General features: G+C 42.6%; 1 protein-coding gene across 1 annotated transcript in view; it reads left to right on the top strand.

The window, feature by feature from the left end:
• BCL2 (BCL2, apoptosis regulator) overlaps positions 1-10,517 on the top strand; it is a 198,834-nt gene extending 188,317 nt beyond the window's left edge. Inside the window, exon 3 of the mRNA XM_025365455.1 lies at positions 5,118-10,517. Within this exon, the coding sequence (XP_025221240.1) occupies positions 5,118-5,252 (135 nt within the window). The 3' untranslated portion in view covers positions 5,253-10,517. The remainder of the gene's footprint in view (positions 1-5,117) is intronic.
• The last annotated feature ends 8,219 nt before the right edge of the window (positions 10,518-18,736 follow it).

Raw genomic sequence — 18,736 nt, 5'->3', positions numbered from 1 at the left:
GTTTATGCTATTATAAATAATCTGTGCACTTTATTATTTTTCCAAAAGAAATAACTGGAAGTGAAATTACTAACAAAAGCTTTTTTAAAGCCTTTTAATATGCATTACCGAATTCAAAAGGTCTCCATGTTTACCTTTACCTGGGCATAAGGGTTGTTTTGGGACCCCCGCCCATATCCCCAACTGCATGCCATTCTTTTCAGCACTTACAATTAACATTCTCTTCCATTCTTCACAATCTGACCTTTTTTTAAAAAAAAAAAAAAATCTCATTTTCTTTGGAAGTAGGTTTACATGAAATTTCTTGAAGTGGACCGGGCACAGTGGCTCACGCCTGTAATCCCAGCACTTTGCGAGGCGGAGGCGGGAGGATCACTTGAGTCCAGGAGTTTGAGACCAGCCTGGCCAACATGAAACCCTTTCTCTACTAAAAATACAAAAATTAGCTGGGCATAGTGGAGGGTGCCTGTAGTCCCAGTTACACGGGAGGCTGAGGCGGAAGAATTGCTTGAATCTGGGAGCCACTACACTCCCGCCTGAGTGACAGAGCTAGACTCCATCTCAAAAAAAAAAAAAAAGAAATTATTGAAGGTTCTGAAGGGAAAAGGAAAATGTTGGAGGGTGGCTACCTCCCAGGTGGGAGTGCTCCATGGCCTGGAGGGGTGAGGACAACTTTGCTGGGTTTAGGAGTCTTGACCCTGGTCTGTTCCCATCCATACCTACCTGGCCTGGTTTCAACCCTGCAGCAAGGTTAGGGCTGGGCGTTTGGCCATCCTGTCCCCTTGGGCCAGCCCTGGGTGGAACTCAGATCCTCTGTGGCCTCTGAATTGGAAATTTATGGAGAAGCCATTGTGCACAGAGCCACCAGAGCTGAGGCCCTGCCCACCTCCCCCTCATGGGAGGAGCCGGTGCGAGCCTTTCCATGTGAACCTGTGATCCGTGAAGTCGGGTAAGCCCTTGCCAGTCCTGACATGAGCAAGGGACACAGAGCTTCCTAAATATATAGACTGGGATTTTGTCCGAATCACATGACGACCCAGGTTTTCTTTTTCCCTCTTTGTTGCTTTTAATACATAAAATGAGCATGTGTTTATTTAAAACAGCTTTCATACTTAAACAAATAATGACAGACTGTTCAAACAGACTTCGGAAATCGCCCTAATCAGAATGTTTGAAAAAGCAAGAAGACTTTCTACGAAAGAAGCTACGAAAGAAGGACATTTAGTCCCAAAGCCACAGGGTCTCCTTTGCACTTTGGAATTGTAGAAGGGCAAAGTTTAGAGGCCAGATCCAACCTCCAGGGGGTTAAATGACTTGCCCTGTAGCCCTACAATCTGATTAATAATGTATAAAGAAGGATAGATAGGTAGGCGTTGTATTATCACTTCCCATCTTCGACCGGAACACGGGATGTGTACATTTTAATTCATAATTCCTATAGAAATTACGGACTATCCTCAGATCTGAAAGCTAAGAGAGTGCCAGGAAATTGCTTCTGTAAAATGCCAGGCTCAGCAGAACCTCCTGGGGGAAGGGCAGGTTGAGTAGGTGCGGAGCAGGTCTGCAAGAGGACAGACAAGAGCAAGGTGTTCGTTCTTCCATGAGCTCACATTCTGTATCCAATTTACAAATGGCTTTGAGTGACCTACGTTAATCTTCACAATAATGAATTTTACGGCTATGGATGAAGTAAATGAGGCTCGGGGTTGGGTTATCTGCTCAAGGTTATAAACTAATAAAATATCAAAGCCAGGATTCACCCAGACTCCTCCTCCAAGTCCCATGCCCTTCTTAGCCCCCTGGGATGGCAACGGCACCTCTGTGCTGAGGCTTTGGGCCAAGAGCTGCTAGTTTAGCTCATCTCACTCTAGAAATGACATTGTTCTGTGTCATGCATGTCAGAAATGGCCTGTTAGGTTCATGAGAAGCACTGTTATTTGTGAGGGTAGTGAGAGGGAATTATTCCAGCTCTGAGGAGGTGGGGATATTTGGGACAGCATTTCTTCTGCTCTCCAGCACTGTGTGCCAGGCCCAAGTGGGAGAAAATGCCAGCTGGAGTGTGTCCCTGCATCCTCCGGTTTCCCGGGATGGTTTCAGGTCCAGAGAGGACAAATGATCAGGGGCTTAGTCCGGTTCAGATTTTGCCACACAAAACTCTGTTGGTGACTAAAGGGTTTCCGGCCACTGACCTTCTCAATGTCAGGCCCAATTGCAGACAACCTATTGCCAGTGCCCTGAGAAATTCGGGGTGTTTTTGGCTGTGGTGTTGCGGGTTTCAGCCCACCCATCCCTCAGAGAGAGAAGCATGGATGGGAAGACTAGTTGATATTTGCGGCCGTGTCTGTGACGTCTTGGGTTGCTCCCTGAAAGAGGCAGTTTCTCCGGCTTGCGGAGAAGCCCTGACTCCTTCCTGCCCCACTGATCCCTGCTTATAGAGAGGGGTGCGCATCTTGGCAGACAATCATGATTGTGCCTCAGCTCTGTGCTAAGAGCTCTAACTACACATTTTATGTACGTCTATTGCCTCTCTTTTCTGACACTGAAATTTAGAAACGTTTAACAATAGATATTTAAAAAGAAGAAGAAAGCCCTTGCGCCCTCTCCTGGTAAAAGTGAACCAAGGACCTCCAAAGATGCAGAAGGCCTGCTGGGTGAGCAGTCGCTGGTCTGGGCTCGCTGATTGGGCTGATTTGACCAACACCTGTTGACACACTGGATGGGTCATCTGTTCTTCTATGGTCTGTGATTACAGAGCCTCTTGTCAACTAGGGTTTCTCAGCCTCGGCCCTGTTAGCCCTGGGGGGCTGCCCTGTGCGTTGTGGGCTGTTGAACAGCGTCCCTGGCCTCTGCCCACTAGATACCAGTAGCACCCTCACCCCAAATCACGACCACTAAAAATGCTTCCAAACATTGCCAAATGTCCCCTGGGGGGCAGGATCACCCTCAGTGTGACCCGCGCCCTAAATCCGTGCCTGCCTTTTGTAAAAGGTGGCATTGGTTGGAGAGAGTGAGGATGGCTCAAGGCAAGCCCTTCATGATTTCTGGAAGCAATACTGATGACTGGTCAATTGAGGTCACTTCTAGGAGTTTATTTCAAAAAAGCAACTGAACAAATAGACAAGAATTGATGTACAAAAATATATCATGATATCGTTTATAATAGCAAAAGTTTTAAACACTGTAAAAATGAATTTTTTAAAGTATGGCACATATTATATATCATGAAAATAATTGCATAAATCTATATTTAATAATGCAGAAAGTTCCCCTAACAATGTCTTAAACCCTCATCAAGACTACCTCAGGATTCTCTGAGGCCGTTACATATAGAAGGAGTAATTCCAAACAGATTAATAAGCATCTGGGCAAAGCATTAAGCCAAAGACAGAATGTAAACTGATGATTGTATTCAGAAAACTTAAGTGAACAAACATTTACTACGCACCTACAGTGCACCAAGACCATGCCCAGCACGGGGGAGACAAAGAAAATCCCTGGTCCCACTACTACAGCCCTTGCCCCAGAGAAAGGGAACCCCTCCGTGCACTGTTGGAGCCCCTCCCAACAGCGATGCCCAGGGTCATGGTATGTTACTGTTTCCTGTAATAAAATTGGGTGCTTTGAGTCAGGGTTGTTGGGAATAATGTGGAACTATTCTTGTTTTCTTCAAACCTGAATCAATCAGAACTAAAAAGAATTCCTTTACTGCTGTATATATTCAAATATTCATTCGGAAAGTTGTCCAAATACTCATGGGACCCAAATGTGAAACGTAATCTCCCCCAAATCGAGGAAATGATCAACCAGTGATTTGCCCAATCCAAGCTGATCCAGAGGGTGGACTCTGCTACAACACTACAGACCTGACTTGAGATGGAGAGATAGGAATGGAAGGGAGCCACCCTCTTTGTCTCTCGGACCTGCACGTCCAGTGACACACCCCTGATCTCATGCCTTGTGAGATCCACAATTTGAGTGTGGTCGTTCAGTCTAGCCACCCCCAAGAGAAACCCTCTGACGGCTCCCTTTCCCTGGGAGAACCTTGACCTTAGAGGCTGGCACTGCACCAGTCGAGGCCGCCCTGGCCCCTCCACCGACTGAGCCCTCGGTCGACCAAATGCTCTCACAGAGCTGCCGTTAGCCATGCCAGGGCATCAGCAGAGAGAAGGGTGCTGGTTTCTATCTGGGTTCAAAGCCTGGCTGTGCCATTTGTTAGAAAAGTCTCTTATTCCCTGTGATTCTCAGCTTTTTCGTCTTTAGACAGAAACAAATAAAATAACTTAGTAACATTGGTACAAAGAATTAGCTGGATCAGATAGCTCACAACTTTAATCCCAGAACTTTGGGAGGCTGAGGCAGGAGAATCACTGGAGCCCAGGAGTTCAAGACCAGCCTGGGAAGCATAGTAAGACCCCATCTCTACAAAAAATTTTAAAACTTAGCCAAGCATTATAATCCTAGGTAGTCAGGAGGCAGAGGCAGGAGGATCGCTCTTGAGCCCAACAGTTCAAGACTGCCGTGGGTCATGATTGCACAACTGCACTGCAGCCTGGGCAACAGAGCAAGACTCTAGCTCTTAAAGAAAAAAAAAAAAGTTTGGTACGAAGACTAAAATAATGTATGTCAGACATTTGATAAGACGTCAACACTCAATCAGAGAGTGTGACAGTCATCATCATTGCTACATTTTATTACTTTTGTGGGTGGGCGTGCTAGCTAAAACTGCAGAACCTCTAATATTTTCTAACTGCCTCTGCTGTTTTTCTCCTCGGCCCTTAGCACTCTCTCCTACACCATGTGATAAATTATATTGATTGCTGTCTATACTGTTCCACTAGATGGAAGCTTCGTGAAGTAGGAACTTTTAGTCTATTTTATGCACTGCTGTATCTCTAAGATGCCTGGCATGTAAATAGGTTCTCAATAAATATGTCTTGAATTAATGAAAACAGTGGTTTCTGAATCATGGCCTCCAAAGAGCGTTTGCCTTTTCCCCTCTTGCCCTTCTGAAGGTGCCCAGGCTGCCCTGGCAGGATACCTTTTTCTCTGTGGGGTGGCATTCTCTGCTCTCTTTCTAATACTCTTTCTTTTTCTTTCCTCCTCTACCCCAACTGCAGGACGCCTTTGTGGAACTGTACGGCCCCAGCATGCGGCCTCTGTTTGATTTCTCCTGGCTGTCTCTGAAGACTCTGCTCAGTTTGGCCCTGGTGGGAGCTTGCATCACCCTGGGTGCCTATCTGGGCCACAAGTGAAGTCAACACGCCTGCCCCAAACAAATATGCAAAAGGTTCACTAAAGCAGTAGAAATGATATGCATTGTCAATGATGTACCATGAAACAAAGCTGCAGGCTGTTTAAGAAAAAATAACACACATATAAACATACACACACACAGACAGACACACACACACACACACCAATTTTCAGGCAAAATGTCGAATCAGCTATTTACTGCCAAAGGGAAATATCATTTATTTTTTACATTATTAAGAAAAAAAGATTTATTTATTTAAGACAGTCCCATCAAAACTCCTGTCTTTGGAAATCCGACCACTAATTGCCAAGCACCGCTTCGTGCGGCTCCACCTGGATGTGCTGTGCCTGTAAACACAGATTCGCTTTCTGTGTTGTTGGCCGGACTAACTCACCCTTTGAAGAGCAGATGTACGGAAAAAGGACCTGATCGTTGGGGAAGCTGGCTTTCCGGCTACTGGAGGCTGGGAAGAAGGTGCTCATTCACTTGTATGTCTTTGCCCTGGGGGCTGTGATAGTAACAGAGGGAGGGTTCCTGGGGGGAAGTCCATGCCTCCCTGGTCTGAAGAAGAGACTCTTTGCATATGACTCACATGACGCATTCCTGGTGGGAGGAAAAGATTTGGGAACTTCAGATGGACCTGGTACCCACTGAGATTTCCACACCGAAGGACAGCGATGGGAAAAATGCCCTTAAATCATAGGAAAGTATTTTTTTAAGCTACCAATTGTGCCGAGAAGCATTTTAGCAATTTATACAGTATCATCCAGTACCTTAAGCCCTGATTGTGTATATTCTTATATTTTGGATACGCACCCCCCAAATCCCAATACTGGCTCTGTCTGAGTAGGAACATAATCCTCTGGAACTTGAGGAAGTAAACATTTCGGTGACTTCGGCATCAGGAAGGCTAGAGTTACCCAGAGCATCAGGCCGCCACAAGTGCCTGCTTTTAGGAGACCGAAGTCCGCAGAACCTGCCTGCATCCCAGCTTGGAGGCCTGGTCCTGAAACTGAGCCTGGGCCCTCACTGGCCTCCTCCAGGGATGATCAACAGGGCAGTGTCGTCTCCGAATGTCTGGAAGCTGACGGAGCTCAGAATTCCACTGCCAACAAAGAGCAATAGAGGGGTGCGGCTGGGCCTGTCACCCTGGGGCCCTCCAGATAGGCCCATTTTCACGTGGAGCATGGGAGCCACAACCCTTCTTAAGACATGTATCACTGTAGAGAGAAGGAACAGAGGCCCTGGGCCCTTCCTAGCAGAGGGACACGGTGAAGGCTGGGAACGTGAGGAGAGGCAACGGCCATGGCCCATTTTGGCCGTAGCACATGGCACGTTGGCTGTGTGGCTGTGGCCCACCTGTGCAGTTTAAAGCAAGGCTTTAAATGACTTTGGAGAGGGTCTTAAATCCTAAAGGAAGCATTGAAGTAAGGTGTCATGGATTCATTGACCTATGTCTATGGAATTACATGTAAAACATTATCTTGTCACTGTAGTTTGGTTTTATTTGAAAACCTGACAGAAAAAAAAAAGTTCCAGGTGTGGAATATGGGGATTATCTGTACATCCTGGGGCACTTAAAAACAATCAATGGTGGGAAACTATAAAGAAGTAACAAAAGAAGTGACATCTTCAGCAAATAAACTAGAAAGTGTTTGTTGTGTTTTTTTCTTCCAGTTTAGAATCAGCCTTGAGACATTGATGGAATAACTCTGTGGCATTATTGCATTATATATCATTTATCTGTATTAACTTTGGAATGTACTCTGTTCAGTGTTTAATGCTGTGGTTGATATTTCGAAAGCTGCTTTAAAAAAATACATGCATCTCAGCGTTTATTTTTTTTTTAAATTGCATTTAGTTATGGCCTATACACTATTTGTGAGCAGAAGTGATCATTTTCTGTTTGGGATTTTTGTCTCTTGATTCTTCAAAAGCGTTTCTGAGAAGGTGAGAAGCCCTGAGTCTCAGCTACCTAAGAAAAACCTGGATGTCACTGGCCACTGAGGAGCATTGTTTCAACCAAGTCATGTGCATTTCCACGTCAACAGAATTGTTTATTGTGACAGATATATCTGGTGTCCCTTTGACCTTGTTTCTTGAAGGTTTATTCATCCCTGGGCAATTCCGCATTTAATTCATGTTATTCAGGATTACATGCATGTTTGGTTAAACCCCTGAGATTCATTCAGTTAAAAATCCAGATGGGGAATGACCAGCGGATTAAAATCTATGGTGGTTTGACCTTTAGAGAGTTGCTTTACGTGGCCTGTTTCAACACAGACCCACCCAGAACCCTGCCCTCCTTCCGTGGGGGCTGTCTTGTGGCTGTCCTTCAGGGTCTTCCTGAAATGCAGTGGTGCTTACACTCCACCAAGAAAGCAGGAAACCTGTGGTATGAAGCCAGACCTCCCCGGCGGGCCTCAGGGAACAGAATGATCAGACCTTTGAATGATTCTAATTTTTAAGCAAAATATTATTTTATGAAAGGTTTACATTGTCAAAGTGATGAATATGGAATATCCAATCCTGTGCTGCTATCCTGCCAAAACCATTTTAATGGAGTCAGTTTGCAGTATGCTCCACGTGGTAAGATCCTCCAAGCTGCTTTAGAAGTAACAATGAAGAATATGGACGTTTTTTAATATAAAGCCTGTTTTTTTTGTCTTTTATTGTTGTTCAAATGGGATTCACAGAGTATTTGAAAAATGTATATATATTAAGAGGTCATGGGGGTTAATTGCTGGCTGGCTGCCTTTTGCTGTGGAGTTTTGTGACCTGGTTTAACAGTAAATGTACCCAGCCGCTTGGCCCCAGAACTGTACAGTATTGTGGCTGCACTTGCTCTAAGAGTAGTTGATGTTGCATTTTCCTTATTGTTAAAAACATGTTAGAAGCAATGAATGTATATAAAAGCCTCAACTAGTCATTTTTTTTTTTCATTATATCTAATTATTTTGCAGTCGGGCAACAGAAAACCATCCCTATTTTGTGCTGAAGAGGGATTCACATCTGCATCTTAACTGCTCTTTATGAATGAAAAAGCAGTCCTCTTTATGTACTCCTCTTTACACTGGCCAGGGTCAGAGTTAAATAGAATATACGCACTTTCCAAATTGGGGTCAAGGGCTCTAAAAAAAGCCCCAAGAGGAGAAGAACATCCGAGAACCTCCTCGGCCCTCCCAGTCCCTTGCTGCACAAATACTCCGAAAGAAAGGCCGGAACGACAGCTGACAGGGTCTATGGCCATCGGGTCATCTCTGAAGATTTTGCAGGGGCATGGCAGGCTTAAGATTTGGATTAAAGTCACAGAATTAAGGAAGCACCTTGATTTAGTTCAAACAAGAAGCCACCATTCTCTCCACAGCTCACTTACCTCTCTGTGTTCAGATGTGGCCTTCCATTTATATGTGATCTTTGTTTTATTAGTAAATGCTTATCATCTAAAGATGTAGCTCTGGCCCAGTGGGAAAAATTAGGAAGTGATTATAAATTGAGAGGAGTTATAATAATCAAGATTAAATGTAAGTAACTAGGACAGTTCCAACACATGTCTAGCTTTCACCTCCAGGATCTATTGAGTGAACAGAATTGCAAATAGTGTCTATTTGTAATTAAACTTACCCTAAAACAAATAATTTATAAATGTGAACTTAAACTCTCATTCCAATTGTACTTTTAAGGCAGTGGCTGTTTTTAGACCTTCTTATCACTTATAGTTAGTAATGTACACCTAGTCTATCAGAGAAAAACAGGAAAGGCTTGAAATACAAGCCATTCTAAGGAAATTAGGGAGTCAGTTGAAATTCTATTCTGATCTTATTCTGTGGTGTCTTTTGCAGCCCAGACAAATGTGGTTACACACTTTTTAAGAAATACAATTCTACATTGTCAAGCTTATGAAGGTTCCAATCAGATCTTTATTGTTATTCAATTTGGATCTTTCAGGGATTTTTTTTTTTAATTATTATGGGACAAAGGACATTTGTTGGAGGGGTGGGAAGGAGGAAGAATTTTTAAATGACTAAAACATTCCCAAGTTTGGATCAGGGAGTTGGAAGTTTTCAGAATAACCAGAACTAGGGGTATGAAGGACCTGTATTGGGGTCGATGTGATGCCTCTGCGAAGAACCTTATGTGACAAATGAGAAACATTTTGAAGTTTGTGGTACGACATTTAGATTCCAGAGACATCAGCACGGCTCAAAGTGCAGCTCCATTTGGCAGTGCAATGGTATAAATTTCAAGCTGGATATGTCTAATGGGTATTTAAACAATAAATGTGCAGTTTTAACTAACAGGATATTTAATGACAACCTTCTGGTTGGTAGGGACATCTGTTTCTAAATGTTTATTATGTACAATACAGAAAAAAATTTTAATAAAATTAAGCAATGTGAAACTGAATTGGAAAGAGATAATACAAGCCCTTTAGTCTTACCCAGTGAATCATTCTGTTCCATGTCTTTGGACAACCATGACCTTGGACAACCATGAAATATGCATCTCACTGGATGCAAAGAAAACCAGATGGAGCATGAATGGTACTGTACCGGTTCATCTGGACTGACCGAGAAAAATAACTTCAAGCCAACATCCTATCGGCAACAAGGTTATTCTGCATACCAAGCTCAGCACAGAAGACAGGAACACTGGTGGAGGATGGAAAGGCTCGCTTAATCAAAAAAATTCTGAGACTATTAATAAATAGGACTGTAGTATAGACACTGAGTAATTCCATGCACCTAAACCTTTTGGAAACTCTGCCGTGGGCCCTCCAGATAGCTCATTTCATTAAGTTTTTCCCTCTGAGGTAGAATTTGCAAGAGTGATAGTGGATTGCATTTCTTTTGGGGAAGCTTTCTTTTGGTGGTTTTGTTTATTATACCTTCTTAAGTTTTCAACCAAGGTTTGCTTTTGTTTTGAGTTACTGGGGTTCTTTTTGTTTTAAATAAAAATAAGTATACAATAAGTGTTTTTGTATTGAAAACCTTTGTTATCAAGATTTTCATACTTTTACCTTCCATGGCTCTTTTTAAGATGGATACTTTTAAGGGGTGGCTGATTTCCTGCAACACTGTACACACAAAAATATATGGTAAGGATGCTTTACACGGTTAAGGTAAAGTAAGTCTCCAGTTGGCCACCATTAGCTATAATGGCACTTTGTTTGTGTTGTTGGAAAAAGTCACATTGCCATTAAACTTTCCTTGTCTGTCTAGTTAATATTGTGAAGAAAAATAAAGTACAGTGTGAGATACTGGTTGTGCCCTGGAATTGTTTATAATGTGTTAACATGATTTCGCCCTGCCATTCATCATCATTACACAAGACTTTGAAAAGCCTTCTTAACAAGCCAGTAAAATCACCAGGACCCCACTCTAATGAAGCCCTCAGGGACCAGGCTAAGGGATTGCCTTACAGGCGAAACCACCTTAGAAGGAGACTCTTGTTTCTTGGTAATAACCCTCCTGGTTAGGTCCAAGATAGACCAGTCTTGAGTTCTACTCCCTGGGAGAGCTACTGTTGCTGTTGAGTGTGTTCTTCCATATAGACCAAAGATCCCAGCCTCTGCATTTTATAAGATGAAATGTGTATGAAAAGGAGGGAAACAAGCTGAAAGTTCTATTTTGAAGTCAACATTTTTAGATGGAACCAAAGCAGCTACTTGCTTTGGAGCACGTAAACCCTAAGTGGCAAGGGATCTGATGTTTCTCACTGGGTTCAGGTTCTGATACCCAAATCCTCAACCCTTCAAGTCTCATCAATTAGACTCAGTTAAAAGGACTCTGATAGTAACATTCATCTGTTGAGCACCTGCTGGATACAACACCGTATGCATACTACCTTTTGCTCACAAACCTTGCAAGGTAGGTATTGGCCTCTTGTGTTTTGTGGGAGATAACTGAGACTCAAGACGTTGAAAAAACATGCCCAAGTTCTCAATCATCATAAATTACAGAGGCAGGATTTGAGCCCTGGTGTGGCTGACTCCAAGGTCAATACTCCATCCTCTGAATCGGTAGCTTCCAAATTGCTGCACATGGAACCATGGTGGCACAGCCTTCCCAAGGAGTACCCAGGCATGGGATGTTTAGAAGAATCAATGTTCTCAACACCTATGGGTACTCTTTCATAAACCGATTTCTGTGAGCACACTCCTGAGATCAGACCAACTCTCCTCACTCTCCCCTTTCACACTCATCTGTCACACTTCTCAGAAGAGGGGCACACTCCTCCCTCTGTCTGAACCTAACTGTGATACCCTGCAGTAGTGAGTGCCTCATACTGGCCCTGAGAGCTGACTGTGCGCCTGTCTTCCCAAGCATGTGTCAGTGAGGTCAGGTTAGCGGCTTGAAATTGGCCGTGGTGGCCGGGTGCGGTGGCTCATGCCTGTAATCCCAGCACTTTGGGAGGCCAAGGCAGGCAGATCGTGGGGCCAAGAGTTTGAGACCAGCCTGGCCAACATGGTGAAACGCTGTCTCTACTAAAAATACAAAAATTAGCAGGGTGTGATGGTGGGCGCCTGTAATCCCAGCTACTTGGGAGACTGAGGCAGAATTGCTTGAACCCGGGAGGCAGAGATTGTAGTGAGCCAAGTTCGCGCCATTGCACTCCAGCCTGGGTGACAGAGCAAGACTCGGACTCAAAAAAAAAAAAAGAAAAAGAAAAAAAGAAATTGCCTGTGGTGGAAGCCTTTACACCATGTAAACGAAAAAAAGCTATAAAGCAGGGCTTTCTTTTCTTTGCCTTTTTCTTTTTTCCCAAGAGAGTAAATTTACCTACACACTACTGGGCATGGCCCTGGAGTGTTAGAATTCTTGGGTTACCAAAAGGCATTTGAAATCCTGGGACTATATTGGACTGTAATGACTGGGGAGCAAATCCTTTTGGAAACTGGTTTTCCAATTCTTTACTTTCAACAAAGTTGAAAGAGTTTCTAGTGAAGACAGCCGATAGATTTTTTTAATGTGATTTTTGAATATACCAGAAATTCAAAGAGTTGAATAGTGTCACTATAACAAAACTGTTTCCAGTCTCATGTAGTTGTTATATGAACAGCCCTCCTCAGAGCTTATATCCATAAAGATATAAAACAAGAATAGACTCACTTTCTAGCATTATGTAGTTTTTATTTATGGGTATGTGTCTTCCTGGGGATAGAGGAGAGAGGGAATAAACTAGTCCCATCTCTTTTAAGAGGTTTATTTCCAATAAAATTTAAATTTTATACTTAATAATTATTTGTCAAAATTGTAATATATTTGTGCATTTTTATGAGTTGGGTAATGGTAACCGTATACTCAACTCAGGAACACAAAAAGCCTTATGGTCACAAAAATTTATAGATTTGCTATAGAAGATTCCGAGGTAAATCAATTTTAAGAAATTGTAAGTTGTAAATTTAGTTGTAAGAAGTATCATATTAGGATAAAATGAGAGGCAGAATTATGAATTTGAGGAGAAGATAAAGAAATGTAAAATGTCCAAGTGTCAAAAAGTAACTCCTATATTTTTCATGTAGGGTATTGAGTATCATGCCACTACGGTATTTCAATTCTAATGGGTATCATTTTAAAATGATGTAACAAATTTATTTTTAAAATGTGAATTCTTAAAATAACTTGTCAGACAAACTTGTTATTAGCATGTGTCAGAATTCTATTTCAGACTGGCCTCAAAAGAAGAGGCTCCCAGCAAGCCAGCCAATTCAGTGATTCTTTTTTGGAAGAGACACAAACAGGAAAAAAAAGAAATGGCACCACAACAGAAGAACAGCTCAAGACTGGTTGACATGGCTTAAGATAGCTGAGTGGAGACCCTGACTTCTCAGCAGTTCTTAATCCCATTACAGTCTATCCGGAAATTACCCAAGCATTTTATCAGGAATCATAATTGCTTCACGGAAGGGGTTACAAATGACATCATGCAAAAAAGTTCTGCCGCAGACAGTTTGGGAACAATTTTCTTTCTTATACTATTAAACAGTACTTTGGAAATTATATCCTTAGCAACTATTTAAATTTTAAAAATGAACCATCACACATGTGCAAGCATGGTATACACCTTTCAAACTGCTGACAAGGGGGTCTTCTGTCAAGTTGGGGTGGCACATCGGCTGATTCATCAGAAGACCCCTTCCCGGAAGCCCCTTCAGGCACTCCTCTGGACTTCACTGGAAACTGAAAAGCAGATACTACCCGGCAGGGTATTTTATTTAAATTAATCTTTCTGTCAGCACCAAGGAAACAAGTAATTGGATAAGAATAATAATTGTAATAATTACTCGATCTGGGAACAAAAAGTAAAGCCTTAAGGTCACTAAAATGCATTTAAATGCATAGGCTTAATCTTTGCTGTAGAAAAGTATGAAAAGCTAATCAATTTTAAATGTTAACTGGGATAAAATGGGGGTGAAAATGTGAATTTGAGACGTGAAAGTGCCAAATTTCCAAGTGTTAAAAAAGAACTTGTATTTTTAATGTAGATGGTTTTCAGCTATCAAACCATTGTGGTACTTAGCGTCCATTGTATACATTTTTAAAGTGATATAAAACAAATCTGGTTGCGATTCCTATCAACATAGGCATGAGCCACTGCGCTCAGCCCACAAGCCCAAAGGAAAGCCCAGAACTTTCCTTTGTGAAAGTTCTGCTGTTTAAGTGCTCCAGGACTCTACCCTCAAAACCCTCTACAATCCCACGTTTACTGGAAGAGGAGAGAAGGTAATGGATTTAGTGACCCTTTTTTGGTGTCCCACCACACACTGCCACCAAGTGGAGGACTGCGTCTCAGGTCCCTGGCAACCTCATACTGAGAATGGAGGATCTGCCAGACAGGACCATTTCTGGGCCAATTTGGCCATTCAGCAATTCTTTCTGGAAGAGATACATACACAAAAAACTATTCAACGGTATGCAAATGTGTACAAACTAAATGTATACAATGGGAATCTAAGTCTCACAATGGTTTAACACTCAAACACCATCTACATGGAAAACACAGAAACAAGTTTTCTTGTAACAGAAATTTGACATTGCTTCTTTTACTCCACAAATTTACATTTTTTACCCCTCTCCCCCCTTTTAATTTTAGGTGCTATTTTTTCATGTTTAAAGTTGATTAGCTTCTCTACTTTCCCACATATGTCTCTTTGGCTACAAACACCACTCTCAGGGGACCTTCCTTGGAAAAGCATGGTCCATCTGCCCTGGTGAGTTCAAGGATGACTGCTGGGTTTTTTGCCTAAACAACTGAGTGGATAGTGGTGTCATTTATTGAATTAGAAAAGGATTGAGAAAGTGAGGTGAGTGAGGATCAGATCTGGTGGAGGAGAATCAAGAGAAAACTCTTGTCAGTTGATAAATCTGTCCTGTATCTGTCCTGAGTGCTAAACTCATGTCTAAGTGAATATTCAGCATCTCCTCTTGAATAGATAGTAGGGGTCTCAATCTCGATATAGAACTTCGATCAGTCATCAGCATATGGATAGTATATAGACATGAATTTGCATGACGTTTCCTGCGGAAGGAGAGAACAGGTGAGGGTAGGGTCCTGGAGCACTTCCAACAGCAGAACTTTCACAAAGGAACCAGCACAAAAAGAGGGCTGGGTGTGGTGGCTCATGCCTGTAACCCCAGCACTTTGGGGGGCCAAGGAGGGAGGATCAGTTGAGCTCAGGAGTTTGAGACCTGTCTGGGCAACATAGTTAGACCCTATCTCTACAAAAATAAATAAATAAATAAATAAATAAAAATTTAAAAAGAGAAGGATGTCTAAGGAAGTGGGAAGCCTTCTATTATGATTATTGTGTCATCATCTTATTTGAATCTCACAGGAATCTCATGAAGTAGATGTTATTATCCTCATTGTACCAATGTAGAAAATGAGGCTAAGAGAGATACATTAGTTAAGGTAGGCTTAATTAGGCTGCAATAACAAATAAACCTCCAAATATAAGTACCTCAACAAAGAGATGTATGCTCATGCCATAATCTGTTGTAGGTTGGGAAACTCTTCCTGAGCACCTCTCATCCAGGAAGTGACTCGGGAATCCAGCCTCTTTCTATTTTGTGATGCCACCGTCTTGGACAGGTGGTTCACAAACACCTGAAGCTGTCAAAACAGCAAATGCAAAGACAGTCAAATATCTCCCAATGGGTTTTGCTCCTTCACACTCTATGTCCCAGCCATTTACAAGCCTGCATCATCCTACTTGCCCCCGCTTAATTTTTCAACATCCCTTTAGATGTTGAAGATGACACCAAATGAATACAATTCCCTGGTCAGCAACTGTCCTGTCCAAGTGCTTTGGGGCTACTCCCTTCCTGGCCCGGAAGCCACATCTTAGTGATACAGATCAGAGCCACATTCATGTTTTAGCCAGTGTTCTGTATTGTTGTCTGTTACCCTGAGATTGACATTAACCCCAGCTCTTTTTTTTTTTTTTTCATGAATCACTAGGATGCCTGTGAAAACTTACACAATTGATTTCTTTTAGCACAAACTTGAGTCTTAACACCTCTGTAAAATTTCATTTTCTTGGTCTCTGCCCTGCATGCCAAGCCAGGTGAACATTCTGAGTCTCGATTCTTACCTCTCTCTCATTAGCCCTCCAAATTTGTGTCATCTACAGACCGGATAAGACAGCCTTCTACACCTTTGTCTACGTCTTTGATAAAATTACAAAACAGGTCAAGGCCAAAAATAGAACCCTGTGCTGCTCTCCAAATAGCTCTCCATCAAACACAGACTATAATGTCTTCTTTTTATCTTTTTGCACTTCATAATTTGCTGAATAAAGGCAAAAGAAAGAGCTGAGGCTTCTTTCTCTATATCTTCTGTAAATATCTGTGCCTATTTGTATTCTTTTTGTTGCAAACATATGCAACAATTCCTTTTTGTTATTTTGCATTAAAAAACGGCAGCTCATTGCACACCTTACCATACTTGTCATTAGTTTTTTTTCTGTCTGTCTGTCTGTATCCTGAATCACAGCTATCTGAGCCCACATCCACAATCAAAGCCACAGCCCAAAGCAGTCAGGCCCTGTTCTTTTCTCTCACCGCGTATAGCAGGTGACTTGACTTTAATTACAGACTCCTTTCAGAATCTCCTATGGCTCCTCCATGGACCCCACAATAAGAATCTCAGAGGGTGACTGTCAAAAACTCTGAAAGGCCTGAGCTTTTCCCCACTTGCAAGTGAATAAGTCGGTCTGCCACAATTTTATGGATGCTGGTTGAAAACGTAACGCTCCTGGGGTCAGATTACTCACAGTAACTGCCGTTGCCAGAGTTATCAGCATATTTAAGTGGGGTCCCCAAGCCCCAATTCTCTCAGGAAAATATGGATAGGACAGAAACAATGAGTCATAATATAGGGGAAGTGTGAATTTAGGGAGCTTGAATCTTCTGTATTGGGCAGTAAGCATGTCTGCCCTTTGTTCTGGAAGGAGACATTATCTCTGTGTTCCAAGGCTGTTCGCTGTATATGTATTTTTGAAAAGAGTCCAGAACAGAGCAATCGGCGCCTTACTTACAACATGGACAGAAACATGAGAGATCCATGGAGAATTATCCATCAGCAGTGACACAGGACAAGTCTACTACTGCTACATGTGAGGCCATCAAATGCAATGACAGCAAAATATATCCTTATAGGCATTGCTCTATGAAGCCAAATGTTCCAGCCACAGTGTCAGCCCTACACCATCCTAGTTCCTCCATTTGGACCTATCTCACATAGCAACATCTCTTTAAAACACCAAATATAATCATGTTTCCCTAGGCGAGAATGGACTCTATGCTGCTGATCATCACAGTCAACCTTAAGTCCTCTTTTTCAGCCACCTGCTGTCCATGGACACTGGATCTTGACTATCGTATTATCTAAGGCCAACTATGGGCCAAATCAAATTTACAATCTACTCCCAAGACTAGGTCCTTCCTCAGATTCCCCTTCCTCTTGCTGGTATCATCATTTCCTCAGGTTTCCAGCTTCAACACTGTGGGCACCTCAGCTCATGCAGTGCTCATTTTGTGGGTTGATGAATGGATCCAGCCATTTGACAAATACATGTTGAGCTTCATGCAGAGGGTCGGTGTGAGCTGGGCTCCAGGCTTTATAAATTATTAAGACCCAGTCCGGGTTCCCATGGGTAAACCATAAACATTTCTCTCTCTCTCTCTCTCTCTCTCTCTCTCTCTCTCTCTCTCTCTCTCTCTCCCTCCCCCTCCTTCTCTCTTTCCCCAGCCAAGCCTTGGATCTTTGTGTTTGGAACACCAGTTTGGATGCTAAGGAGCAATGGATTTTTCTCCATATTCTTTGTTTTTCCACAGTTTTGAGCTCACTTCATCGCAGAGCCCTGCAGGCGGGTTGGGGTAGAAGCCACAAAGATTATTCTGAATAAAAACTCAGCAGCAAGCAGCCCAGGGGGGGCTTTGATCTTCGCTCCCAAGGGGAACATCATCTCCTATATCCATGTGGAACCTCTCAGCTGGAGGACAAAAGGGGAAAAAAAGAGGAATAAAATATTTATAGAAAAGTTATTTCTCACAAGCGAGCATTTGTTCTAAGAGCTTTTAGAAATGTAATTATTTTTCTCCTTCTTGGGCTTTTCTGTTTTTAATATGAAACACTTTAAAGTCCCCTGGTTCGATTTCCAGGAAGCAATAATCCATTTTGCCTTGGGTGGAGTTTAGGAAAGAAACTAGGTTTCAGAAGTGAATATGCTTCCACTGAAATTGCCACATGGAGCTCTTGCCTCTTCTTTAATGTTCTTGCATAACGAGAACCCCATTCCCAGGGGAAAGCAGGGTGGACGAGCGTCTTTCTTTCCGCCCTCTACTGCAAGTGTCTCTGTCCTATTTGAGCCATAGCTGGACTCCTGGCCTCACCCTCACCTACCAAGTGACTGTCACATACAAAGGGTAAACCTCTGGAACAGCACTACACAGCAGAAATCAAAGGTGAGCCACAGATGTGAGCCACATATGTAATTTTCCTTTTTTTTTCAGACGGAGTCTCTCTCTGCCACCCAGGCTGGTGTGCAGTGGCATGATCTCGGCTCACTGCAACCTCTGCCTCCTGGGATCAAGCAATTCTCCTGCCTCAGCCTCCCAAGTAGCTGGGACTACAGGTGCATGCCACCATGCTGGGATAGTGTTTGTATATTTAGTAGAGACAGGGTTTCACCATGTTACCCAGGTGGTCTTGAACCCCTGAACTCAGGCAATCTGTCTGCCTCAGCCTCCCAAAGTGCTAGGATTACAGGCATGAGCCATTGTACCTGGCCAGCGTATGTAATTTTTAATTTGTTAGTAGCCACATTTAAAAAATTTTTCAATAACCCCATGAAATTATTTGTTAAATATATTTTATTAAACCCAATTTATCATATTAACATATAATACAAAAATTTTGAGATAGGCATGTAGGGAAAACTCTCGAACAGTGTCTTTCCTCTACTGTCATACCGCA

This window comes from Theropithecus gelada, chromosome 18 (assembly GCF_003255815.1).
Source record: "Theropithecus gelada isolate Dixy chromosome 18, Tgel_1.0, whole genome shotgun sequence".
In the NCBI taxonomy this organism is placed as follows: Eukaryota; Metazoa; Chordata; class Mammalia; order Primates; family Cercopithecidae; genus Theropithecus; species Theropithecus gelada.
This window is presented reverse-complemented; position numbering and strand designations above follow the sequence as displayed.